General features: G+C 45.2%; 2 protein-coding genes across 2 annotated transcripts in view; both read left to right on the top strand.

The window, feature by feature from the left end:
- LOC110962181 (germ cell nuclear acidic protein) overlaps positions 1-5562 on the top strand; it is a 9860-nt gene extending 4298 nt beyond the window's left edge. The window contains exons 3-7 of the mRNA XM_022210077.2: positions 1929-1999; positions 2132-2200; positions 4619-4670; positions 5166-5202; positions 5276-5562. Coding sequence (XP_022065769.2) covers positions 1929-1999; positions 2132-2200; positions 4619-4670; positions 5166-5202; positions 5276-5324 — 278 coding nt within the window. The 3' untranslated portion in view covers positions 5325-5562. The remainder of the gene's footprint in view (positions 1-1928; positions 2000-2131; positions 2201-4618; positions 4671-5165; positions 5203-5275) is intronic.
- A 2622-nt stretch (positions 5563-8184) lies between these two features.
- Positions 8185-27501, top strand: abcc1 (ATP-binding cassette, sub-family C (CFTR/MRP), member 1). Its single transcript, XM_051940912.1, is given in 30 exon segments — positions 8185-8337; positions 10554-10730; positions 13305-13430; positions 13587-13724; positions 13831-13956; positions 14102-14163; positions 16491-16622; positions 16786-17013; positions 17457-17634; positions 17787-17948; positions 18083-18175; positions 18319-18522; positions 18679-18825; positions 19434-19521; positions 19595-19664; positions 19912-20038; positions 20231-20407; positions 20501-20668; positions 21432-21606; positions 21702-21762; positions 21870-21996; positions 22088-22295; positions 22539-22849; positions 23020-23219; positions 23329-23455; positions 23903-24004; positions 24091-24237; positions 26838-26865; positions 26868-26932; positions 26934-27501. Coding segments are annotated over 30 exon segments (4089 nt in total). The 5' UTR covers positions 8185-8289; the 3' UTR covers positions 27021-27501.
- Positions 27502-27633: the final 132 nt, after the last annotated feature.

Raw genomic sequence — 27633 nt, 5'->3', positions numbered from 1 at the left:
ATTAAACAGCACCAACAACATCCATCCATCATCCATCATCCATCATCCATCCATCATCCATCCATCAATCCATCATCCACCCATCATCCATCAATCATCTATCATCCATCCATCAATCCATCATCCATCCATCATCCATCATCCATCCATCCATCATCCATCATCCATCCATCCATCCATCCATCCATCCATCATCCATCCATCATCCATCCATCAACCATCATCCATCCATCATCCATCCATCCATCATCCATCCATCATTCATCCATCCATCATCCATATATCATCCATCATCCATCCATCCATCATCCATCCATCATCCATCCATCATTCATCCATCCATCATCCATCCATCCATCATCCATCCATCCATCATCCATCCATCCATTCATCCATCATCCATCCATCATCCATCCATCCATCCATCCATCATTCATCATCCATCCATCATCCATCCATCCATCCATCAATCATCCATCATCCATCCATCATCCATTCATTGTCCATCATCCATCATCCATCCATCCATCATCCATCATCCATGCATCATCCATCATCCATCCATCCATCCATGACCCATCATCCGTCCTACATCCATCCATCCATCATCCATCATCCATGCATCATCCATCATCCATCCATCCATCCATGACCCATCATCCGTCCTACATCCATCCATCATCCATCATCCATCATCCATCCATCCATCATTCATCATCCATCCATCCATCATCCATCCATCATCCATCATCCATCCATCCATCCATCCCTCAACCATCATCCATCCATCATCCATCCATCCATCATCCATCCATCATCCATCATTCATCCATCCATCATCCATCATCCATCCATCATCCATCCATCCATCATCCATCCATCCATCATCCATCCAGCTATCCATCATCCATCCATCCATCATCCATCATCCATCCATCATCCATCATCCATCCATCATCCATTCATTGTCCATCATCCATCATCCATCGTCCATCCATCATCCATTCATCATCCATCATCCATCCATCCATGACCCATCATCCATCCTACATCCATCCATCATCCATTCATCATCCATCCATTCATCCATCCATCATTATCCATCCATCATCCATACATCCATCATCCATCCATCCATCCATCATCCATCATCCATTCATCATCCATCTATTCATCCATCCATCATCTATTCATCATCCATCATCTATCCATCCATCATCCATCCATCCATCCTTCCATCCATCCATCCATCATCCATCGTCCATCCATCATCTATATACCATTTAATCCTCATCAGGGTCATGGGGGGTGGAGTCTGTCCCAGTTGACTGAGGGTGAAGGTTCACTTGGACAGGAAACAGTCTGTCACAGGGCTGCATGTAGAGACAAACATTCACCTACAGACAGTTTAGAATCACTGATTAACCTCAGCATGTTTCTGGACTGTGGGAGGAACCTGGAGAACCTGGAGAACCCAGCAGGGAGAACACAGAAACTCCATGCAGAAAGATACCACTATGGATGGAATGTGAACCAGGGACCTTCTAGCTGTGAGGTGATGGTGCTAACCACTGATACACTGTGCAGTCCTGTCTCCCTTGAAGAAAAACGTTTTTAAAATCTGATCAGAACACACCAACAAGAATTCATAAAACCCAAAACCCCAGCTGAGCTATCCTTTAAATCTTCCTCCTGATTGGTCTGTTTTCTAGCTTTCGTTAACACCCAGAAAAAAAAATAGAAACACAGGTTACATTTCTTTGTTTCCACATGTTTATAGTTCTGAAACAAATCTCTGAACGGTAGCAGAGATCCAGCTGTGGCATCCCTAAAACACAGTAGTTAAAAGGAATCCAGATTGATTTAATTGGTTTTCAGAAACATGACTGTAAAGGAAAGTCTTTATTTACTGTCCATGTTGTGTGTAGATGACGACGATGATGACGATGAAGGTGATTATCACAAAGGGTCTCTGTGCTCATACTGTGAATTCTGTGAGGTAAGTGAAAAATGAAAAATGATGAAACAAACATCTCAGAGTAGCGATGGGAAGCTAAAGAGTCGGATTAGCTTCCTTCTGACTGCTGATCCTTCTAGATGTCTGATTAACTCCATATTCTTCTTCCTCCAGCACTGTGACAGCTGTGATAAATGTCCTTGTAAAGAAGGAGACAAGTCTGACCACTGTGACGACTGCAAGGTGAGGAAACATTGACCCAAATTCAGGTCAAGGGAGTTTGGAGGCTACATCAACTTCTGAAACTCTCTGTCATATTTTTTAAAGCATCATACTGCCTCCATAGAACATCACATTATCTCCATAGAACATCACAGCAGCAGCATCCCACAGTGGACATGATGGAGACTAGGACAGTTGGTGGGACAGCAACCACAGATCTGTAGCTCTGGTACCAGGGACACTCGAAAAAGAGACACAGGGACAAACAGAGTTCATGTAATGCAATAACGGTATATGTATTAAATATAAAGGTAGATAGAGAAGGACTCTGTGCATCCAGAGAGGTCCCCCAGCAGCCTATAGGCCTATAGCAGCATGACTAGGCGCAGAACTAACAGACGTCCAAAAGGGAGACTCCAGATGACCCCCTGTAGGTCACCCAGTCAGCCCCAACTAGAAGATTTGTCAAAAAGGAACGTTTTAAGCCTGGTCTTAAAAATAGAGAGGGTGTCTGCCTCCAGAACCCAAACTGGGAGCAGGTTCCACAGGAGAGGAGCTGATAACTGAAGGCTCTGCCTCCCATTCTACTTTTAGAGATTATAGGAACAACAAGTAAGCCTGCAGTTTGAGAGCCAAGAGTTCTACTAGGATAATAAGGTACTATCAGGTCTTTAAGATATGATGGAGATTGGTTATTAAGAGCTTTATATGTCAGAAGAAGGATTTTAAATTCTATTCTGGATTTAACAGGAAGCCAATGAATAGAAAGCAGTATAGGAGAAATATGATCTCTCTTTATCTCCCATCAGTACCCTGACTGCAGCATTTTGGATCAACTGTAGATGTTTGAGAGAGCTATTTGGACAGCCCGATAATAAGGAATTACAATAGTCAAGCCTGGAAGTAACAAAAGCATGAACTAGTTTTTCTGCATCACTCTGAGACAGAATGTCCCTGATTTTTACAATACTTCTCAGGTGAAAAAAGGAAGTCCTACAGACTTGCTTTATGTGTGAGTTAAAGGACATGTCCTGGTCAAAAATAACTCCAAGATTCCTCACAGTAGTACTGGAGGCCAATGTGATGCCATCCAGAGTAACTATATGCTTTGAAAGTGAGTTTCTAAGATGTTTGGGGCCAAATACAATGACTTAAGTCTGGTCTGAATTTAGTAGTAGGAAATTTCAGGTCATCCAGGTCTTTATGTCCTTAAGACAGTCTTGCATTCTGGCTAGCTGATCAGTTTCATCTGACTTCATAGATAAATACAACTGAGTGTCGTCAACATAACAGTGGAAATTAATACAGTGCTTTCTAATAATATTGCCTAAAGGAAGCATATATAATGTGAACAGTATTGGTCCTAAGACAGAACCCTGAGGAACTCCATGATTAACTTTAGTATGCTCAGAAGAGTCAAACTGGAACCTATCTGATAAGTAGGATTTAAACCAGTCCGGTGCTGTCCCTTTAATGCCAATACAATGTTCTAGTCGCTGTAATAGAAGTTTGTGATCGATGGTTTCAAATGCTGCACTAAGGTCCAAAACAACAAGTATAGAGACCAGACCATTATCTGATGCTATGAGAAGGTCATTAGTAACTTTCACTAGAGCTGTTTCTGTGCTATGATGCATCCTGAAGCCTGACTGAAACTCTTGAAACAAGCAGTTCCTTTGTAAATGTTTGCATAATTGATTTGCAACCGTTCTCTCCAGAATTTTAGAGAGAAATGGTAGGTTGGATATTGGTCTATAGTTAGCTAACACATCTGGATCAAGAGTAGAACCTCACCCTATCTTCATAGAACATCAATCTATCTTCATAGAACATTTCACTGCCTTGATAGAACATCACAGTGTCTCCACAGAACATCACCCTATCTTCATAGAACATCACACTATCTCCATAGAGTAGGAGGTTCTGTGTTTTTCTCAGTTAGCTCATGTGGGTCTCCACAGCTGCAGACTGGTCAGAGTCCATTCTGACCCAATGCAGACCAGAACCTGCTGTTCTGGAGATGTTCTGACCCAGTAGCCATCACAACTTACCAACGCTGCTCAGATCTTTATGATGTCAATTGTCCTTCTTCAACCACATCAGGAACCTTTCCTTGCTGCCTGACCCTGTCTATCCCACCTCATGGAGTTATTCTACTGTAGAGCTGATGGGACCCATTAATAACTCCACTAATCACACAAACAAACACAGCTGGCACCAGAACCACTAAATTAAAATGAATCAGGTTTGTTTTTCCAAATGGAAATCCTAATTAGCGCTGAGTGAAGCTGAGGTTCCTCTGCAGCGACGAATAAAGAAGAATAAACCCGTATGTTCTATGTGACCCAGTGGACTAGAAACAATAAGAACTTTCTCCAGGAAACATTTTCTTCATGATGACATGTTTATTTCAATACTCTGGTTTTGCTTTTTCCACAGATGTGCAGTTTCTGTCATGTGTGTCCTGTTTGCCAAACAGTCTGTAAGCCAGGTGAGTGAATGCTGGAAGCAGCTCTGATGTTCCTGCTGTAAACCGTGGACTTCTAGTTCTAAAGATCAGGAGACCCTGAAGTCCTAGAAGGTGACAATTTGACGTAGCCTTGTAGTATAGTCACATATTACAGTTGTTTTAACATGTTGGATCCTGACAGTCAGATCTGATCAGTAAACTAAAGTTTGAACACTGAGCAGAAGCTTTGCTGGTTTTCGTTCTGTTTCATCAAAATGACTAAAAAAAAAAAAAACTAAAACGCTTTAAAAACTTTAATCTTCCACATTTCCATCATCTGTCACTTTGTTTTCTAATTGTTAAGTTTAAGTCAGGGGTTGTTTAATTTTCAACACAAAAATGGGTCCTTATTCTCTATTCTAATGTTTCTATGTTTTGCCCTTGTGGTGGCTCATTAGTGCCCCCTGGAGGAGCATGAAGCTGTAGACTGTTCACTGCTGGGTCTTACCTGCTTCTTGCTTTTTCTCTTCTCTCCAGGAGGATTTGTTGATGAAGTGACTGGATCCATCTATAAGTAAGTTGTCTTTCCACTGACGTAGAGCATCTTTATGATGAGTTGTTGGTAACTGGCGTCTCTTCGTCTTCAGGACTGTCGCTGATGTCTTCGATGATGATGATGATGATGATGACAACTGAACCGAAACATTTGTTGCCACCATGTGGCCAGAATAATATATTTAACCTTCATTTCTGATTTTAATTGTTATTTTTGTCTTTTTCCTTGAGAACATTACACATTTGTTCAACAGTGACTTAATAGAAAATGTTAAGAGTGTACTGTTGTTACCTGACAAGTCTGAGATGTACTTTTAAGGAAAATATAACTGAAGTCATGCAGGATTGTGTTAAATAAAAAAGAAGACATTTTCATGAACTGATCTACTCATTTCAAAGGTTCTGCAGTCTAAATGTTACTGCAGTTTATTCAATCTGAGAAAATGAGAAAACAGTTCCTGCAGAATAGAAGTTCTTTAGGTGAAAATTCTGCCTGAAACGGAACATTTTATCAGAACTTGGATGCCTCCATCACATGACCTACACGACAACACACTTTGTCCTCCATCCTGGAGTCCGTCCTGGGGTCCATTCCGACTGACTAAGGGTGAAGGCAGGTCAACCTGGACAGGTCCTTTATATTGTCCTCAGCTGTAAATATGATGCTATAAAAAGTGTGCAGATTCCCTTTGTTTCTGTAAATGCTCTGGCTAAATTCTCGAGAAACGATGAGAGAATCTTTAGAAAATCATCTGCTGTGTGTTGCTGACATCAGTTCTGACAGAGTTGAAGAATTTAACATTACTGGAGGTTCATTCACCATTTAAATGTGTTGTGTGACTCTGAAGTCCTGCTGCTGCTGTTTTACATCAGGTAAGAAGTAAACTTTCACTGGTTGTTGAGGACAAAGACATTATGAATGTGGATCTATTTGTTATTTAACTTCCACTACAGAATGATCTAAAAACACAAATGCAAAACTTCAGGAGCAGAAGTTCACACAGCAAACCGAATCAGCATGAAATATTGATTCAGCGTTTCCTAATAATTTCCAGTCCCGTTGATCTGAGGAGGATCCTGAGTGAAGTTCAGCAGATTTATGATGTTCTCAGTCACCACTCTGATAAGAGAACTTCTGCTTTAAAAACATCATGAAACATTTCCAAAAAGTTCTTCTAGGAAATTTCTTTTCAACATGTCTGTAGATCCTCGGCTTTCAGGTCATGGTGATCATAGGAGCTTCAGCAGAAACCAACTGGACTTCTCTGGTAGGTTCTTGGAGATGTTCCCCCTTCATCCATGGTTCTTCTTCAGTTCTAACTGACTAATGGGGAACTCCAGAGTTTATAGTCCCTCCAGGTGACTAGTCTGATGGTCCATTAACCACCAGGACTCACCTGTCTCCAGGTGCGAATGCTGTGAAACCAGGAGGTCCACCAACAATAACAACATCAATCATGGTGGTGGAGCTGCAGTTCACACAATAAAGGATGTGAATCTGTGGAGTCAGGAGAGACTGGAGATGTTAAGGATGGAGAACCTTTGTGAGGAGACCTGATCAGTGAGTTGTAGGTGTTTGATAGGTGGAGTCATAAACTCCTCCTCTGCTTAGACATGATGCTCCAGCTATGGATGGCTTCCTTCCCTCCTTTCCAACCATCTGTCTTCTCTGTCCAAAATGTGGTCACTGCTCTCCTCAAAGTAACGCCCTTCATCCTCCAGATGCAGGTGGATGCTGAGTCTGCTCTCTCCTGTGTTTAGGTTAGGGTTGGATGATGAAGGTCCAGGTAGTCACAGTTCCTCAGTGCTTTCCTTCTCCTTTCCCTCTGCATTAGAAGGAACATTCTCAACCCGGTGCTTTGAGGTTCTGATGAGCCCAGTTTATGTTCCAGTGGATGGTAGGAATCTAACAGGAGATCCTGGGTGAACCTGGGGAGCTCATGGACCATCTGAGCTTCTGTCTGTAGAACCCTTCGTGGTATTTGAAATGGGTGGTGGTTGTCCAGTAGGCTGCACATCTGGATGGGGGTGAGGTTGGTTTGGTTCCATTCCTTTCCATTCATTTCAGTGTGCATAATATTTATTAACAAACTAATAAATGTACCAGTTTTAGGTTCAACTTTATATCACCGCATATATTAAAAATTAACCTAGTCCATACATTTAGAACTTGTAGGCCGGACTACTGTAGTTCCTGATTATCAGGAGGTCCCAATAATTCTCCTAAAACCCTCCAGATGATCCTAAACACTGCAGCCAGATTTCTGACATTAACCAGGAACAGAGATCAGAGTTCTCCTGTTAGCTTCACTTCGTGGCTCCCTGTAAAATCCAGGATAGAAATTAAAATCCCTCTTCTAACATAAAAACTCCTCATGAGCAGCTCCATCACATCTTAAAGACCTGATTGTTCCAGATCATCCTATCAGAGCCCTTCCCTCTCAGACTGCAGGTTCACTGCAGGTTCCAGAGGTTCTAGAAGCAGAAACTTCAGTTATCAGCTCCTCTGCAGTGGAATCAGTTTTCAGTTTGGGTTCTGGAGGCAGACATCCTCTCCACTCTAAGATCAGGATGAAAACTTTCCTCTGTAAGGAAGCTCAGAGAACATGTCGGTCGAAAAACAAAAGCCTGACTGAACATAAAAACTTGAACATAAAAAAACTTGAATGAACATAAAAATCAGAACGAACATAAAACCCCACTGGCTCTGGAGAGTCTCTCTACTGAGACCTGATGAATAAAGTGTTGGAGGACATTCACACTGTGTGTAAAAAAAACGGTAGAAATAAGTTTATAGAGACTGATAGATAGATAGACAGACAGACAGACAGACAGACAGACAGACAGATAGATAGATAGATAGATAGATAGATAGATAGATTGGTTGATTGATTGATTAGTCCCTGCTGCTGTGTTCTGTTGATGTAAACTCTGGGTGTTACCGCTGCTGTCCACCAGAGGGCAGTAAAGTGGTTTTACTCTCATTTCTGAACCACAGACAGAAGAAGAAGAACAACCTTCCGGTGTGTCGTCCGGTTATAAAACCTCCGCTGAGCTCCAGAACCGGACCGAACCTCAGAACTCGGCTTTTTCTGCGTAGCAGCGAATGGGGTTCGACAGGTTCTGCAGTCTGGACCGGTCCGACCCGTTCTGGGTGAGTTTCTTTTCGTGACCTTCTCGTGTTTTCCTCCGGTTGTTTTACCGGCTCATGCTAACGGAGCGGACGGGAACATTACCGGCAACATCCCGGTACCAGATATACATTTCTGTCCACCACAGACCAGAACCAGAGGGTCTGTTCTGGTTCTGGTTCAAACCTGAAGATTTTATTTCTTGTGTTTATTAGATCAGTTAATGAACCAATAGTCATAAAGTTTCCAGCAGGTTTCAGGAAATTAACCGGATTTATCTCCAGACTGGTTTCCATCTGTTGTTCAAACATAAAGATGGAAAAAACAACACAATAAAACGGAAACTACTGAGTCCTGGCTGGTGAAGCTGCGCTGAAGGAGGTTCTTTAGTGAAGTTCTCCAGCAGAGCTTCATGAACAGCTGATAGTCTGTTTTTAAAGTCCATCCATTCTTTATCCTGTAACTAACAGAGGATCTCTACTGATATCTGGAGGTCAATTTTCCAGTCTGAGCAACCTTTCATAGATCAGGAGGACTTCCTACATGTCCTCCAGTCCCTCCTGGAGGCTGATCTTCTCCTAACCTCTGACTGCTGATGGACTTCCAGGTTCAGAGGGTTCATCCTTCACACTATAGATTCAACCATCAGACATCAACTGTTTGTTTAAACTGCAGCTGAATTCATTTTATCTGGAGTCCAGTGGTTCTGGTCCTTCAGACTGAGGTCACATTAAGGTTCTTCAGACCAGAACCCGGCGGTGCAGTAGAACCTGGTATTAATCAGTGATTAATTAAACATTAGAAACTAACAGCAGCCAATCAGAGTCCAGAAAACCAACAGTTTACCTCTGATTCCATGGAGAGTTCTATGTTTACCTGCAGCTGGCAAACAGCTGGTAAACGTTAATAAACAGCTGATAAACAGTTGCCTGGAAAATCCAGACCGACTTTATTTATGTATTAATATAAATACAAATAAAGGCAGTCTGGCATTGTGATGATAGGAGACGATTTCAAAAAGGAGGGGCTAACGAATGCAGCTTGAACGAGAAAGAACCAATCAGCGTAACACGGATGTGACGCACAAACAAATCGACCTTGAAGTCCATGTAGTCCAAACAACAATGGCATGCAGCCAAGAAAGCGTCGCGGTGAACGATTACTGCCGTTTTTGTCACTAAAATCAGCGAATACACGGGGTACTCTCAAGTACAACACTTATTTTTGAAAAGGCTGCGCAACAACAGACTCCTTCCAAACGATTAGTGGTGTTAGGAATAACTTTAAATCGGTGCGTATGTGTAAAAGTTGCTTAAATTTACTCACACATTTGTAACGGGATTTTCCTCTGTACAAACAATGGCAAGAAGCTGAAAGTAACGAGCCATCCACTGCCTCCTCATCGTCAGTGAGGTAAACAGTCGGTAAACAGTTAATAAACATTTAATAAACAGTTGGTAAACAGTTAATAAACATTTAATATGATGGATAGATGGATGATGGATGGATGGATGATGGATGAATAGATGATGGATGAATAGATGATGGATGGATGGATGATGAATGGATGATGGATGGATGGATGATGGATGAATAGATGATGGATGAATAGATGATGGATGGATGGATGATGGATGGATGATGGATGGATGGATGATGGATGAATAGATGATGGATGGATGGATGATGGATGGATGGATGATGGATGAATAGATGATGGATGGATGGATGATGGATGGATGGATGATGGATGGATGATGGATGGATGGATGATGGATGAATAGATGATGGATGGATGGATGATGGATGGATGGATGATGGATGAATAGATGATGGATGGATGGATGATGAATGGATGATGGATGGATGGATGATGGATGGATGGATGATGGATGAATAGATGATGGATGGATGGATGATGAATGGATGATGGATGGATGGATGATGGATGGATGGATGATGGATGAATAGATGATGGATGGATGGATGATGGATGGATGGATGATGGATGAATAGATGATGGATGGATGGATGATGAATGGATGATGGATGGATGGATGATGGATGGATGGATGATGGATGAATAGATGATGGATGGATGGATGATGGATGGATGGATGATGGATGGATGGATGATGGATGGATAGATAGATGGATGGATGATGGATGGATAGATAGATGGATGGATGATGGATGGATGACTGATGGATGGTTTCTGACTGCATGTTTCTTCTTCCAGGACTGGAACCGGACGTGGAACACGCCTAACCCAGACGTGACTCAGTGTTTCCAGAACACGGTTCTGGTGTGGCTGCCATGCCTCTACCTGTGGATCAGCGCCCCCCTCTACCTCGTCTACCTGCGCAGCCACAACCACGGCTACATCTGCATGACTCACCTGAACAAGGCCAAAACTGTGAGTCCACTCCTTACTGCTGTCTGCATATTCGTTTCCTTCTCAGGTCAATCTTCTCTTTTTGGAGCTGAATGAAAACTGAGATTCTGAAACATCTCAGTTCTGCTCAGCATAGAGGTGGTAGAGACATGAAGGGTTAAGATCTGGGATCATGGTGGTTCTGAAGCCACCGCTAGTCAGCTGAAGGATTAGTTTCCATATGAGTTCCTCTGCAGCCTTCACCAGAAACCACAGAATTAAACATCAGTATTTATTATCGTGGAACAAGGAGCTTCTAGAGAAGATCTGGACTCACCAGAGGCTCAGGGAACAGATGAGTAAAGACAGGAGAGTTTTGTAAGGAGCTCCTGATCAGTGATGCAGGTGAGGGAAGGCAGGAAGGTCATCCCCGGTGTTCTGGACCAGCAGGAGGTCCCAGATGGAGCTAATGATGGTCTGGGAGGAGGAACCATCTTATCTGGGCAGTCAGAGCATCAGACCCTGATGTATCTGAGGGTTTAGTCTGCAGCTCTGGAAGTCCAGGTAGTCCTGGTGGGCCACATGGTTCCTGATTTTAGCTGGACTGGTCCTGGTCCTGGTCCTGGTCCTGGGGCCTCATTTATAAAACATTGCATAGGATCCATACTAAAAGTTTGTGTACGCCAAAAATCTGAAATGGACGTATGCCCTTCACCCCTGATTTATAAAACTGTGCGTAAGCACAGCTGCGTTCAATTTCTTTATAAACACACACCAGCTGGAAGATTGCACAGCTGGATCCACCTCACATTCCGCCCACAACACACCCACATTTTACCATGAATGGTCAATGCAAAGTAACTCATGAATGTATCTGTATATAAATAAGCTGCTGATCCACGGCATTTTACACAGCGCCCCCTGCAGTCTTTTCTCTGCTGTGCATCAGGATGAATGAATCATGTGTTGACCCAGGCCACCCTGCCACTAAATTTGTTATGATCATGTCCGATGTACAAATAATTTGTAAACTGATTGAATGTACATTTTTTCGGTTCACATAGAGAAATTCATCTTCACTCGGGGGTTGTGGTGTGAAGCATGTGTGCCTGTACAGGGCTGATTAATGGTTGGACGCTCATCCCATTCGGCCGCATATGGATACATAAACAACATTCTTTACTTTTTTTTGCCTTTTTACTGTGATAGTTGCAGTGAAGAGTGACAGGAAATGGGGAGAAGAGTAGGAAGACATGCATAAAAGTGCCGCGGGCAGGAATCGAACCCGGGCCACTGCGTCGGAGACCACCCCTACAAATGGGTCTTCTGCTTTCCCCGATGAGCCATACAGGCGCCGGGTGATCAGTAAACAAAATTATTTAATAAAGATCACCGCACCGGCCCCAGATACCGGCCCTTCGGTCAAACGACCAAATGAAATAACGTTCAATCCGCTCCTGTTAATATATGAACATAGTTCTGCAAATACAGTCGTCGGCCGAATGACGCACTATAGGAACATCTACAACAATGAGGGTTTATGATTATCCGGCTCTACAAGTCTAATATGTGATAACAATAAAGGTTTGAGATCAATCTGGTTTCAATTCACCACTTCATCCTCCGGCACTGCCGTTCCCTCTGTCTCCAAAATGTGCTTAAGCAAGGATCAAAGTTGGAGCACCGGTGCGCACATTCTCATGCCAAGTTTGTTTTTAGAAATCACAACGAACACAGCGTACGCCACTTTCTAGCCCTGTTTTGTGCGTACGCAAGCTTTATAAATGAGGCCCCAGGTCTTGGTCCTGGTTCCATTTCATTAAAGGGGAACTTCGGTTTTTTTCAACCTGGGGTCTGTTTCCATATGTAATTTTATAAATGTGAGTGATGGAGAAATGAATTTTTGACATAGCTCCAGTATTTAGCGAGGCAGGCAGCTTAGCAGCTCAGCTAGCAGCTCAGCTAGCGAAAAGTATGGGGCAACTTGCCCCCCTGCGTCAAAGTCCACCCTAACGTGCTTTTTTCCCACACTGACCGGCTCAGATAGTCTCAATGAGTGTCCCACAACAAACTAGAGATGAGAAGTGAACGAAAACCTCCACATTACCTGGCGATCGCTCTTTGTTGTGGTCTGTATCCAAATCTCAGGACGCTAGAAAGCAAATCTCACTCTGAAATCGCACGATAGCTCGCGAAATCGGAGTAAAAAAGTACCAAAACACCGGTTTTGGCGCGAGCTATCGTGCGATTTCGGAACGAGATTTGTAATGTGGAGGTTTTCGTTCACTTCTCATCTCTAGTATGTTGTGGGACACTCATTGAGACTATCTGAGCCGGTCAGTGTGGGGCAAAAGCACGTTAGGGCGGACTTTGACGTGGGGGGCCAGCTGCCCCATACTTTTTGCTACCTCAGCTGCTCAGCTGCCTGCCTGGCTAAATACTGGAGCTATGTTGAAAATTCATTTCTCCATCACTCACATGTATGAAATTACATATGGAAACTGACCCCAGGTTGAAAAAAAACGAAAGTCCCCTTTAATAGTGCAGCTGTTAAGACCTTCAGAGCTTCTAAACCTGCCAGAAGAGCCAGTCTTTACCTCGTTCTCCTGTCCCCAGTCCGTGGGCCTCCTGCTGTGGATCGTCTGCTGGTCGGACGTCTTTTATTCTTTCTGGGAATCGAGCAGCTCCAGCGTCCCGGCAGCCGTGTACTTCGTCAGCCCAACCTTACTGGGCCTGACTATGGTGAGATCCTTCTGTTCCTCAAACTTTATTTACACCGTTTCTCTGGACATTCCTCTGATTGTGCTGAACTGTAGCGTATTTAATCAGTGAGTTATGGTGCAGTCTGAGTGAGTCTGATGGTTTTATCCAGTCTAACATCTGTCCTGGTATCTCCAGCTGCTGGCCGCCCTGCTGGTCCAGTATGAGCGGATGAAAGGCGTCCAGTCTTCTGGGGTGATGCTGATCTTCTGGCTGCTGGCTCTGATGTGTGCCTCGGTCAGCTTCAGGTCCAGGATCCTGCAGGCTCTGGACCAGGTCAGAACTCTGAGCGGTGTGAATCTCTGCGGGTCCAGAATCAGTTTGCTGCAGAGACATTGAGTCTGGTTCTGTGGATCAGTCGATGTGTGTTCTGTGTTTCCAGCCTCAGATGGTGAACGTGTGGAGATACACCACCTTCTACATCTACTACGCCTTGCTGCTAGTGGCCCTGGTCCTCTCCTGCTTCACCGACCGGCCGCCGCTCTTCTCTCAGGCCGTCAAAGACTCGGTGAATGTCTCCTTCGTTGTTCTTTCAGAGATGTTTCCTGAAGTCTGGTTAGAACCCGTGTCCTGATCATGGGTTCTAACGCCGTGTTTCGTGTTTTAAAGTCATCTCTAATACTCTGATTCTAACTGAAGGTCTTTCTGTCCAGAATCCCTGTCCTGAGCCTGGAGCTTCGTTCCTCTCCAGAATCACCTTCTGGTGGATCACCAGGTGAGCAGAGCTTCAGGTGTTGGTACAGTGGAATAACTCGTATTCTGAGTTTATCTTCTCTATGTTCAGGTCTGCTGCAGGTTGTTGGTTTGTTTGATTCTACAGAATCGACGAGAGACTAACCCTGGAGTTTTTCGGAGAAGGACTATGTTTGATTCCATCAGGGATTTTTAGAAGTTCAGAATAATCAGGATTCATCCAGAACCTGTTCCTCTCTCTGTATGAAGGTCTACCGCTGTCTGGTCTCCTGTGGTCCAGTTAATAGAGATCTGCAGACATGAAGGCCTTCTGACCTGCTGGTTCTCAGTTCATCTCATTTCTTCTGTCCAGAAAACCTCTGAACCATCTTCAACTGGTTTCTGTCCCACTGCAGTGAATCCTCCTGTTTTCCTTTAACATCTGACACTTTTGAATTCTCCAGGAAGGTTCTAGGAAGGTTACTTCCTGGTGGCTTCATGGTCCTTTCTTCTGAACACTTAACTGTTAATTTGTACATTTTCTCCTGTGTGTCTGTTTTGGGACAATATTAACGACTACACATTTGGTTTTGACTTTTGAAAGTCGGTTAAATCACTTTTTTACTCTGAGACAATGATGGGAATGGAATAAAAAGCCGTTGCTCTCAGAGAAAGGAACAGACTGTGATATGAGGTGTTGTTCCCTTTAGACCAGTTGGATCAGTTATCAGCTTTATCTCTACAACTTCACTGAACCAGGATCAACTCTGAGAACTCTGTTGATCCTTGAAGGGAAATGACCTGGTTAAAGTTACTCCATACGGTTAAAGTTACTCCATACGGTTACAGTTACTCTGTACGGATAAAGTTACTCCATACAGTTACAGTTACTCCATACAGTTAAAGTTACTCCATACGGTTACAGTTACTCCGTACGGTTACAGTTACTCCATACAGTTACAGTTACTCCATACGGGTAAAGTTACTCCATACAGTTACAGTTACTCCATACAGTTACAGTTACTCCGTACGGTTACAGTTACTCTGTACGGATAAAGTTACTCCATACGGGTAAAGTTACTCTGTACGGTTACAGTTACTCTGTACGGTTACAGTTACTGCGTACGGTTACAGTTACTCTGTACGGATAAAGTTACTCCATACGGATAAAGTTACTCTGTACGGTTACAGTTACTCTGTACGGTTACAGTTACTGCGTACGGATACAGTTACTCTGTACGGTTACAGTTACTCTGTACGGTAAAAGTTACTCCATACGGTTACAGTTACTCTGTACGGTTACAGTTACTCTGTACGGTTACAGTTACTCTGTACGGTTACAGTTACTCTGTACGGTTACAGTTACTCCATATGGATAAAGTTACTCCATACGGTTACAGTTACTCCATACGGTTACAGTTACTCAATACGGTTACAGTTACTCTGTACGGTTACAGTTACTCTGTACGGTTACAGTTACTCTGTACGGTTACAGTTACTCCATATGGATAAAGTTACTCTGTACGGTTACAGTTACTCCGTACGGTTACAGTTACTCCATATGGATAAAGTTACTCCATACGGTAACAGTTACTCTGTACGGTTACAGTTACTCTGTACGGTTACAGTTACTGCGTACGGTTACAGTTACTCTGTACGGTTACAGTTACTCCATACGGTTACAGTTACTCCGTACGGTTAAAGTTACTCCGTACGGTTAAAGTTACTCTGTACGGTTACAGTTACTCTGTACGGTTAAAGTTACTCTGTACGGTTACAGTTACTCTGTACGGTTACAGTTACTCCGTACGGTTACAGTTACTCCGTACGGTTAAAGTTACTCTGTACGGTTAAAGTTACTCTGTACGGTTACAGTTACTCCGTACGGTTAAAGTTACTCCGTACGGTTAAAGTTACTCCGTACGGTTAAAGTTACTCCGTACGGATAAAGTTACTCTGTACGGTTACAGTTACTCCGTACGGTTAAAGTTACTCCGTACGGTTAAAGTTACTCCGTACGGATAAAGTTACTCCGTACGGTTAAAGTTACTCCGTACGGTTAAAGTTACTCCGTACGGTTAAAGTTACTCCGTACGGATAAAGTTACTCTGTACGGTTACAGTTACTCTGTACGGTTACAGTTACTCCGTACGGTTACAGTTACTCCGTACGGTTACAGTTACTCCGTACGGATAAAATTATTTTATCATCTGTTCCTTCTCTGTTCAGGATCTCCTCCCTAAAACTCTAGATCTTCTGCTTCAGACTTTAGATCTTCTGCTTCAGACTTTAGATCTTCTGCTTCAGACTTTAGAGCCTCTGCTTCAGACTTTAGATCTTTTGCTTCAGACTCTCATCTGTCTTTACCAGGATGATGGTGACAGGATACCAGCGCCCCCTGGAGGAGAAGGACCTGTGGTCCCTGAACCCGGAGGACCGGTCCCAGCAAGTGGTTCCTCAGCTGGTCCGTCGCTGGAACTCAGAGTGCCATAAGGTCAAGAGGTCAGGAACCAGTAGAAGCTGTTTAACTGCTAAAAACCAACCAGGGAATCATTGAAGGTTTTAATAGCTTCAGTCTGAAGGTTCATCATGTAGAACTCTTCATTCATCAACACATTTAGTAGAAACACTGTGACTCTGTTAATAACAGATTGAACTGTTTCAGGACGGAGCAGGAAACCCTCTACTCCCCGAAGAGAGTCGCCCGCCCTGAAGGCAAAGAAGACCGACCGGTGGAAGAGGCTGAGATCCTGCTGATCAAAACCCCCAAGAAGACCAAAGAGCCGTCGCTGTTCTGGGCGTTGTGTCTGACGTTTGGACCCTACTTCCTCATCTCCTGCCTCTACAAGATCATCCAAGACATCCTGATGTTTGTTGGGCCTGAGATCCTCCGGTAACTAGAACCACCTGGTTACAGCTGGTTGAAAGATGTGTTGGGGTTTCTCATGGTTTAGGAGGTGAATGTTTGGAGGAGGACTTGCTGAATAATCCTCATCTATCTGGATCCTCCTCAGTTTCTCTCCAGAAGTTTCCTTCATTTTCTTCCCATTAAAGAGTTCATTTCTTGTTTTTTTCTTTAAGGACAGAATGTGTTTTATTCTGAAACCAAACCTCAGGCGTTGACTGACATGAAAACATTTTATTTACTGACATCACAAAGAAAAGGCCAGATGTGGACACGCTGACTCCAGAGCTATATTTTCTGTTTCCCTGAGAGGTCTGGTAGTGATATGATCTGGAGCTGCTGAATCCAGGAATAAATGGTCATAAATGTGTTTACTGCGTTATTTACAGCATCATGTCTGGACTGTTTTATCTCCTCCTGGTTCCCTGCAGGCTCCTGATCCGTTTTGTGAACGACTCCAGCGCCCCCTCCTGGCAGGGCTTCTTCTACACGGCTCTGCTCTTCCTGTGTACCTGTGTCCAGTCGCTCATCCTGCAGAGATATTTTCACGTCTGCTTCGTCTCCGGCATGCGTCTGAGAACCGCCATCATCGGAGCCGTTTACAGGAAGGTAAAACCTTCACTGGTCAACATTGTAGAGACGGAGAATGTAAACCAGGTTCTGCTGCTGGTTCCTCCAGAATAATGGTGACAGGCAGTAACCGTCTGTCAGTTTTGTTGTGAACCTTGTTGAACTTCTCACTCCTGGATCTTCTCTTCCAGGCCCTGGTCATCAGCAGCGCCGCTCGTCGGACCTCCACCGTGGGAGAGATCGTAAACCTGATGTCTGTGGACGCCCAGCGCTTCATGGACCTCATCACCTACATCAACATGATCTGGTCGGCTCCTCTGCAGGTGGTTCTGGCGCTCTACTTCCTCTGGCAGGTAGGACATCGGACCATTCAGTGGTGGCTTCATGACGCTGGAGGCTGATGTTCTCTGACAAAGTGTGGATGTCTGGTGGAACACGGACGGTGGTGATTCTGATCTGCAGGTTGTTCCTCTTTGTGTGTGAACAGAACCTGGGTCCGTCGGTTCTGGCTGGAGTGGCTGTGATGCTCCTGATGGTTCCAGTGAACGCCGTCATCGCCATGAAAACCAAAACCTACCAGGTTGGACTTCACCACAAACTTGATGGTCAGATCGACTGTTTAGCATTCAGACGGTTCTCAGAGCTGGTGGTTAAGACAGAACCAGCAGAACCTGACCTGTTCCTGCTGTGGTCATTTCTCTGAAGGTTTTTTCTTCTGAGCAGGTGGCCCAGATGAAGAGCAAGGACCAACGCATCAAGCTGATGAACGAGATGCTGAACGGCATCAAGGTGCTGAAGCTCTACGCCTGGGAACTGGCCTTCAAGGACAAGGTGTCGGAGATCCGTGAAAGCGAGCTGAAGGTCCTGAAGAAGGCTGCCTACCTGGGGGCGGTCTCCACCTTCACCTGGGTCTGCGCCCCGTTCCTGGTGAGTGCAGACCTTCATCAATCCATCCTCTATAGCAGATGGACAGGATGAGGAGACGATACATGAAGATCTCAGAACGTCTGAAAACCAGCTGCTCTGGAAGCTTCGGTTCTTCTGCTGCTTTTAATGAGGTTTTCTTCTCTCCTGCCTGCTCAGGTTGCTCTGTCCACTTTCAGCGTCTACGTGCTGATCGATGAACACAACGTCCTCGATGCTCAGAAGGCCTTCGTTTCTCTGGCACTCTTCAACATCCTGCGTTTTCCTCTCAACATGCTGCCAATGGTGATCAGCAGCATGGTGCAGGTGTGAGCTGCTGGTCGTCCTCGTGTCTGCTTTATAGTCGTGACTCATGAGGGTAGAAGAAGTCTGTCGGTGGCCTTCACCTCCTCCTGTCAACAGGACGGATACGGACGATAAATCAGCAGCTAATTGAAGTCAGATGAAATAATTCAGTCCTTTTACTGCACAGATGAAAGTCAGAAAACAGCAGAACATCTAAATTAAAGATGAACCTCCAGGTTCTGTGTTCAGTTTAACTTCCTGCTGGAATGAGTCCAAACTGTAGAGAAGATTCAGACGTAATAAAACGTTTGTTTTAGTGTCTGTGTGGACATGAAGAGACCTCAGACTGGAGACCTGATGATGTTCATCTGAAGTCATTATTATCTGGTGGAGACATTTATTCGTTCATTTAGTGGATTTTTCATAAACAGATAAAGAGAATAAAAACACTTTATTCATCCTGATACTGAACCTAAAGTCCTGATATTCCACTACAGACTCGTTAAATCAACCATAAATTAATTAATACAGACTTCCTGCCTCTAGAACCAAACTGTCCTGAATGAATAAATAATGAGTGCTGCTGTCTGAGCTGGATGTTGATCAGACCTCTGGTTTCTTCTCTCCAGGCCAGCGTATCTCTGAAGCGTCTCCGAGTGTTTCTGTCTCACGAGGAGCTGCAGGAAGACAGCGTCGACCACAAAGCAGTGGCAGGCTGTGAGTTCCTCTGGTCTGCTGATGTAGGTGGAGATGTTCCACAAGCAGCGTATTAATGTTCTTCTCCTCACAGCTCCTCACGGCATCACCATCCAGGACGGAGTCTTCAGCTGGTCCAGAACCGAATCGCCAACGCTGAAGAGGTGAGCCTCAAAACATCACTGCATCCTCATGAAAAAACTTTAGTAATCAGGAAAATGTTCTGCAGAATTATTAGAAAATTCCCCTCATTCAGCCTCAGTGAGCAAATGTCCAGAAGACGTATGGTCCCTAAAAAGTTTAATAAATAAAAACACGAAACAGCAAAATGAAACTATTACTTTTATTAATGTGGAAGTTTTTATCACAACGAACAAACGTGTGTGTGTGTGTGTGTGTGTGTGTGTGTAGGCTGAATGTGTGTATCCCTGAAGGTTCTCTGGTGGCGGTGGTCGGACACGTTGGATCAGGAAAGTCTTCTCTGCTTTCTGCTCTGCTCGGAGAAATGGACAAACTGGAGGGAACTGTAGCTGTTAAGGTGACAAATACACACAGTAACACACAAAAAACACACACACAGTGAGTTACTGAAATACTGTCTTCTTCATGGATGTGAGATTTCTGTGTGAGGAGGTCAGAGTTAGACTGTAGATCCAGGACTTCAGTCTGACTGACTTCAGCACTAAAGGGTTGGACATGGAGCTCTCGTTGATGTGTTTTGCTCCTGCAGGGTTCTGTGGCCTACATCCCCCAGCAGGCCTGGATCCAGAACTCCTCCCTGAAGGACAACATCCTGTTTGGTCAGCAGAGGAGGGAGGCCTGGTACCGGCGAGTGGTGGAGGCCTGCGCTCTCCAGCCGGACCTGGAGATCCTTCCTGCTGGAGACGAGACGGAGATCGGAGAGAAGGTATCAGGATGTAGGACTCCACTGCTGACCCAGTTCTGTTCCTCTGCTGGTTCTGACTCTGCTGGTTCTGTGTCGTGTGTGGTTCTGGTTCAGGGGGTGAACCTGTCCGGAGGTCAGAAGCAGAGGGTGAGTCTGGCCCGAGCCGTCTACTGCGACCGAGCCGTCTACCTGCTGGACGATCCGCTGTCTGCTGTCGATGCTCATGTGGGAAAACACATCTTTGATCAGGTCATCGGCCCTCAGGGGCTTCTGAAGGACAAGGTGAGGGCCCCTGGAGCCTCGGCTATATTCTAATAGTCTGAGATCGGCTAGAAGACATGGATAGAGTTTTTGCAGTTTGTTCTGTTTTTATATCTGGTTCTGTTTATTCCATGCAGGTTCCACTGCTGAGATGTTTGTCTGAAACAATGACAACAAAGCTTATATTCTAGTACCGTCCAAAAGATTAGAAATATTTCACTTTATGTGTAATAAATACAGAAAATATTAAACTTTACCTTTTTGAATTGAAGAATGTGGACCTCCAGCTGTTCTACTGAGGTTCTACTGTGGTTCTCCTCAGAAGTTCTGTCAGCATCCAGCAGGTTCTTAACCAGTTAAATGTGATTCTGGTGGACTCTGATAAAAGAAGAATAATCTCCTGGATTTAGTCAAATCATTTATATTCGGAGGCAGCAAGAACCATGAGGAATGATCAGAAAGATCTCATGAAGGTTCTGTTGGAAGGATCCTCAGCAGCTCCAGACGGATCAGAAACAGCTCTGATGTAGAACTAGAATCTCCAAAGACTTTGAAATGTATTTTAAATATCCACAAAACTCGGATAGTCCATCTACAATGTTCTGGATAATTTCTGAGAGCAGCTTCTCGGTCCTCAGATTAATGCTGTTCACTTTATCTGACAAACATTCAATGTCTAAAGGTTCCAATAAAGAACATTCTGTTTTGTTTTCATAGTCTTGTTTGATAAAACAGGAAGTGCTGCAGTCCTTCACTGACTCTCTTTGATCCTGGATGTGTTCAGACCCGGATTCTGGTGACCCACGGGCTGAGCTACCTGCCTCAGGCCCACCTGATCCTGGTCATGCTGGACGGGGAGATCACTGAGGTGGGGTCCTACCAGCAGCTCATGGCCACGGACGGAGCGTTCGCAGAGTTCCAGCGAACGTACGCTACTGTGGACCAAACTGAAGACGATGGTGAGAGACGGAGAGCTGGAGATTCAGATTTCCAGCGTGTTCAGGACTGCAGAGTTCAGGATCTACTCATTAAACCTGTTTCTTCCTGCATTCAGAATCACCTCCAAAGAGTGGAGCCAAAGGGAAGGAGAACGGCAGCGTGACGACTCCGGTTGGGTGAGGAGGTCCTCGTTAACATTTACAGGAACACAAACTGCTAGAAAGTTCACCTCAGATGATCAGAATAAGAGTGTTAACTTCATCATGTGTGACTATTTCTGCAGCAGTCCAGGAGCCAACAGTGCTTCTAAAGTGTCTCTGATGGAGAAGGAGGAGAAGCAGCTGAACCAGAAGACCAAGGACCCGAAGGTGGGGAAGCTGACGGAGGCTGATAAGGCCAGCACTGGGAGGGTACGTGAAGCTTCACATGTTCATCCACAGCAGAGAACCCAGCACCGTGTCAGATCCAGCTGAAGACTCCAACCTCTGGTCTGGTCCTTAGGTCAAGCTGTCGGTGTTCTGGTCCTACCTGAAGGCCATCGGACTGGCTCTGTCCTGCATCAGCCTGCTGCTGTTCCTGGCCCATCACCTGGTCTCCATGTTCTCCAACTACTGGCTGAGTTTGTGGACCGATGATCCGGTGGTGAATGGAACTCAGCCGGACCGATTGATGAGGCTGGGGGTGTATGGAGGTCTGGGTCTGTCCCAGGGTGAGCTGCTTTCACTAATTCACTCATCCTGTCACAGAAATACTGTTTCATCTGAGCTGTTTCTGGTTTTTATCGTCCTGCTGCTTCAGATCAGCTGCAGAATTAAAAACAAGTTCTGATCTCTGAAGCTGCTTTCCTCTGGTAACCTCTCAGTATATTCCAGTCTCAGTAGGAGAGGTTGAGGCCTTGTGTTTGCAGCAGCTGTAAAGTTCAGACAGAAACCCTCCATGATCTGTCCTGCAGGTGTGGCGGTCTTCGGTTACTCCCTGGCCATGTCCATCGGTGGGATCCTGGCGTCCCGGTTCCTCCACCAGTCCATGCTGTACGACGTCCTGCGCTCTCCCATGTTCTTCTTCGAACGGACTCCCAGCGGAAACCTGGTGAACCGCTTCGCCAAGGAGATGGACACCATCGACTCGGTGATCCCCAGCATCCTGAAGATGTTCATGGGCTCCATGTTCAACGTTCTGGGCTCCTGTGTCATCATCCTGATCGCCACACCGCTGGTCGCCATCATCATCCCTGTCCTCGGTCTGCTCTACTTTCTGGTGCAGGTTGGTTGGAAACACCAGACTTTGTTCTTCTCATACATTTTGTCTGCATTTGGTTCTGCTGTTCCTGGAGAACTGAAGCTCCCAAACGGTTCCTCTGGTGAAGATCTAAATGGTCACTCTTCCTCTGGGTCATTGCAAGTTTTGGACTCGTCTGTCTTTGCTCTGTCCAGAGGTTCTACGTGGCGTCGTCTCGCCAGCTGAAGCGTCTGGAGTCCGTCAGCCGCTCGCCCATCTACACCCACTTCAATGAAACGCTGCTGGGAACGTCCGTGATCCGAGCGTTTGGAGAGCAGGAGCGCTTCATCCGAGAGAGCGACCAGCGGGTGGACCACAACCAGAAGGCCTACTACCCCAGCATCGTAGCCAACAGGTTCGTATTCCTTAGCATTCAGTTCACCCCAGAACCACTCGTTTAGGTTCCAGGGTTCCTCTGAGCTGCTCCATGTCTTCACCTGCTGCTGATGAACATGTCTGATCAGGTGGTTGGCGGTTCGTCTGGAGTTTGTAGGAAACTGCATCGTGTCGTCTGCTGCGCTGTTCGCCGTCATCGCCAGAGAGAGTCTGAGTCCAGGCATCATGGGTCTGTCCATCTCCTACGCCCTGCAGGTAAACTCACCTGAAGCTTCATATTCAGAGACCAGGTTCATCAGTCTTCTCACTGAGAGGAACCGAAGGAACCTCTAGAACATCTCATGACAGCCGACTTCAAACAATTCACCTCAAAGAAGCAAGTTTGTCTTAAAGGATCTCAGCCTGCTGGTCGTTCCTCAGATCAGTTTTTACCAGCAGACCATAGTGGGGATTTCTTTTATTTCCAGAATAGACAAACACCCAAAATGTTTCAGTCGATCTGGAGGTCTCTGAGGTTAAACTCTAGCAGGACACTGCTGTCAAGTTGGATTTGAAGTACTTTAATGCTCAGTTAGCTGCTAGGATCTACGCTTGCTTCGTGTCGTTGGTGTGGAGGCAGAGCTGACGGACGCAGATCAGGAGTTAGCCATCTGTAGAATATTAACCTGACCTCCATGTTGGTTCTGATCCTCCAACGAGCAGCTCACTGCCTCCCTGACCTGGCTGGTCCGGATGTCTTCTGACGTGGAGACCAACATCGTGGCTGTGGAGAAAGTCAAAGAGTACTACGACACCGAGAAGGAGGTACCTAGTGCTAGTACCTAGTAACTGGTACCAGCTTTGTGTTTTTTAAGATTCCCTTACAGCCACATGTTGGTATTTATCTCCAGGCCCAGTGGATCCACGAGTCCTCCAGTCTTCCTCCAGGCTGGCCCACCGCCGGCTGCATCGACTTCAGAGGCTTTGGTCTGAGATACCGAGAAGATCTGGACCTGGCCATCAGGAACATCAGCATCAGCATCTCTGGAGGGGAGAAGGTCTGTGTACTCTGAGTACTGCTGTATGCACTGGTGTGTGTACTGGTGTGTACTGCTGTATGTACTGCTGTATATACTGGTTTATACTGGTGTGTACTGGTGTGTACTGCTGTATATACTAGGGATGGGAATTTCGACTAATTTTATTTGCGACAAGTCGACTAGTCTATAAAGCCAGAAAACCTGCAATTTAGCGGCCGGGGGTGGCGGGGGCCGGTGAACCCGCGGACGGGCTCCATGGTCGGGAAACTGGGGCAGACAGGGCGTCTCGGTCTCGCCGCTGAGAGCCACAGGGGCAGGGCAGCAGAGCGTAAATCAGGACCATTTGGCAGTATTTTGACGCAGCAGATGACAACAAGGTCGCCTTTCAGCTGTGTAAACTCGCTGACCCCCAATTTCCACATAACCCCCAATTTCAGACAATAGATCTGAAGTGAATCTCCAGTGCCGTGGCGCGTGCCGGCGCTTCAGGGACGCGGCACTGGCGCACTGCAGCGCGTGCAGTGGAAATTGTCTGATAAAAGAGAATGGGTTCTAAGTGCTGCGCAGTACGATTCAAGAGCGTGGTGCTTTCGCGTTATGTGGAAATTCGGGGTTACGCAGGAGCGTCGCCATCTTCCTACTTTACCTTTCCAAACTTTCTTCCCCAAACTGTGTGGCCCTGCCCCCTGCTAGGTGTGAGGGGAGGGGTGGAGGAGCAATTGACCCTTCGCTAAGCCCCGCCCCCCTTGGTTACTGTTGCTACGCCTGTCAAGCTTTCCCTACTAGCATGAAATATGGAGTTTTTAGCGGTACCGGTGAGTGATATTTCTCAGGAGATATGTGCAAATTTCTGGACATATTCTACAGCGATATCAGAGAGAAGCAGACAGAAGGGTCTCCAGTATGCTTTTGAGAACTACATTCACCAAATTAAATGTTGGCGGAGTGCAAATGAAGAGGACGTTAAAATAGAGGGAAAAGCACACAGATCTCAGTGTAAGCGCCAAACACCCCATGTATTGTCACTTCACGTCAAAAATAATCATTAGAACAACAATGTTCTTGTACAGCAGGGTAAGCCGACATGTATTATATACATTTAAATTAATGTTATGTCAACGGTCATTATCATGTGTCTGCCCATTTCTTGCTAAGCTAAACTTGTGTTTGTTTACAGTGTGCCAGGATATTGCTCACATATAGTGGGGCTGATCTATACACTTGATCTCATTAAGGCACAGCAAAGCCCAGCAGTATCTTGCACAAGTTTGCCACAACAGTGGCACAAACCAAAGGGTTACAACATTAATGCAGTACCGATCTCATCTGTTGTTGTCGCCAAAGCCAGACGTGAGCGTAGGCGGAGACCCATAGATTGCTAGTATGTATATGCTATACCAGTATGTCAGAAGTTGTCTCTGTATATCACCAGTATTTATTTTGCTCCAATAATACACACTAGCTCAAGTTTTAAGAGAAGTAACCTTCCACTGAGACGTCTTTCTTTGCTAATGTTATCTGACCTAACACACAGAGCTACCGTTAGCTACTGTTAGCTAGCAACTTACCTTAGAACAGACGTAGGTGTTCTCATTGATTTTGGAGGGATTCAGCTGATCATTGCAAGCTTGCAAGTACCGTACGCACACCGGTTCTTCTGCTGAAAGCTTGACAGACCTCTCGTGCCTATTTACAGTTGCTAAGGTAGGATTGGAGAGGGGCTTAGCGAAGGGTCAATTCTCTCCCTGTCTGCTCAGCCTGTTTACAAAGAAGCCGAGGCAGAGGAAGAACAAGGAGCATGATGCTGAATGCAGCGTTTAACCGACTAGTGAAATACTAAATGAGTAGGCGGTTAACGATTAAACGACTAGTACGCACATCCCTAGTATATACTGGTTTATACTGGTTTGTACTGGTGTGTACTGGTTTATACTGGTTTGTACTGGTTTATACTGGTTTGTACTGGTGTGTACTGGTTTATACTGGTTTGTACTGGTTTATACTGGTTTGTACTGGTGTATACTGGTTTGTACTGGTGTGTACTGGTTTATACTGGTTTGTACTGGTGTGTACTGGTTTATACTGGTGTGTACTGGTTTGTACTGGTTTATACTGGTGTGTACTGGTTTGTACTGGTTTATACTGGTTTGTACTGGTTTGTACTGGTTTATACTGGTGTATACTGGTGTATACTGGTGTATACTGGTTTGTACTGGTTTGTACTGGTGTATACTGGTTTATACTGTTTATACTGGTGTGTACTGGTTTAAACTGGTGTGTACTGGTTTATACTGGTGTATAGTGGTTTATACTGGTGTGTACTGGTTTGTACTGGTTTATACTGGTTTATACTGGTGTGTATTGGTTTGTACTGGTGTGTACTGGTGTGTACTGGTTTGTACTGGTGTGTACTGGTTTATAATGGTTTATACTGGTGTGTACTGGTTTATAATGGTTTATACTGGTGTGTACTGGTTTATAATGGTTTATACTGGTGTATACTGGTTTATAATGGTTTATACTGGTGTGTACTGGTTTATAATGGTTTATACTGGTGTATACTGGTTTATACTGGTGTGTACGGTCCGTGACCTACCTTTCGCTGCTCCTTCCACCAGGTGGGCATCGTGGGCCGGACCGGAGCAGGAAGTCCTCTCTGACTCTGGGTCTGTTCCGGATCATCGAGGCGGCTGAGGGGAAGATCTTCATCGATGGGGGTGGACATCTCTCAGCTCGGCCTCCACGAGCTCCGGTCCAGAATCACCATCATCCTCAGGTCAGTGGTCAGAATACGTATGTAACAGCTGGTTCTGTAAAGTTCCAGGACGAACATCTGGACCTCTGCTGGTTTAATCAGTCTGGAGAAGGGGTTGTGTTGATGTCATTACAGCTTCATTCAGACCTCCAGACTCCTCAGAGATGATTTCTGATCAGGATAATGAATACACAGACTCATTCTAACGGTTTGTTTGGACGCTTCCAGCTGCCTTCAGATGAACAGAGTTTAGTTTTAGTGACTGCAGAAGATAAAACTGGAGTTCAGCAGGTTCTGCTTTAGTTCCTCTGAAGGTTTCATCAACTGCTGCTCTCAGATCTGATAAATCCAGATGTTAAAGTTCTGACAGGACTCTCCTTCCTCCCCAGGACCCGGTTCTGTTTTCGGGCTCTCTAAGGATGAACCTGGATCCTTTCGACTCGTACTCTGATGAGGAAGTGTGGAGAGCTCTGGAGTTCTCCCATCTCAAGAGCTTTGTGTCTGGTCTTCCTGACAAACTGAGCCATGAGTCAGTGAAGGAGGAAGACCTCAGTAGGACTACTTCAAACTGCAACCACCGCAGCTAGTCAGGTCATAAATGTCTGGACATGGACCAGTGCTTCCCTCCCATATAACCAGCGAGGCGGCCGCCTCGTCGG

The sequence above is a fragment of the Acanthochromis polyacanthus genome, chromosome 21 (genome assembly GCF_021347895.1).
Source record: "Acanthochromis polyacanthus isolate Apoly-LR-REF ecotype Palm Island chromosome 21, KAUST_Apoly_ChrSc, whole genome shotgun sequence".
NCBI classification, from domain to species: domain Eukaryota; kingdom Metazoa; phylum Chordata; class Actinopteri; family Pomacentridae; genus Acanthochromis; species Acanthochromis polyacanthus.
Note: the sequence above shows the minus strand (reverse complement) of the source record. Positions and strands in the feature narration are given on the sequence as shown.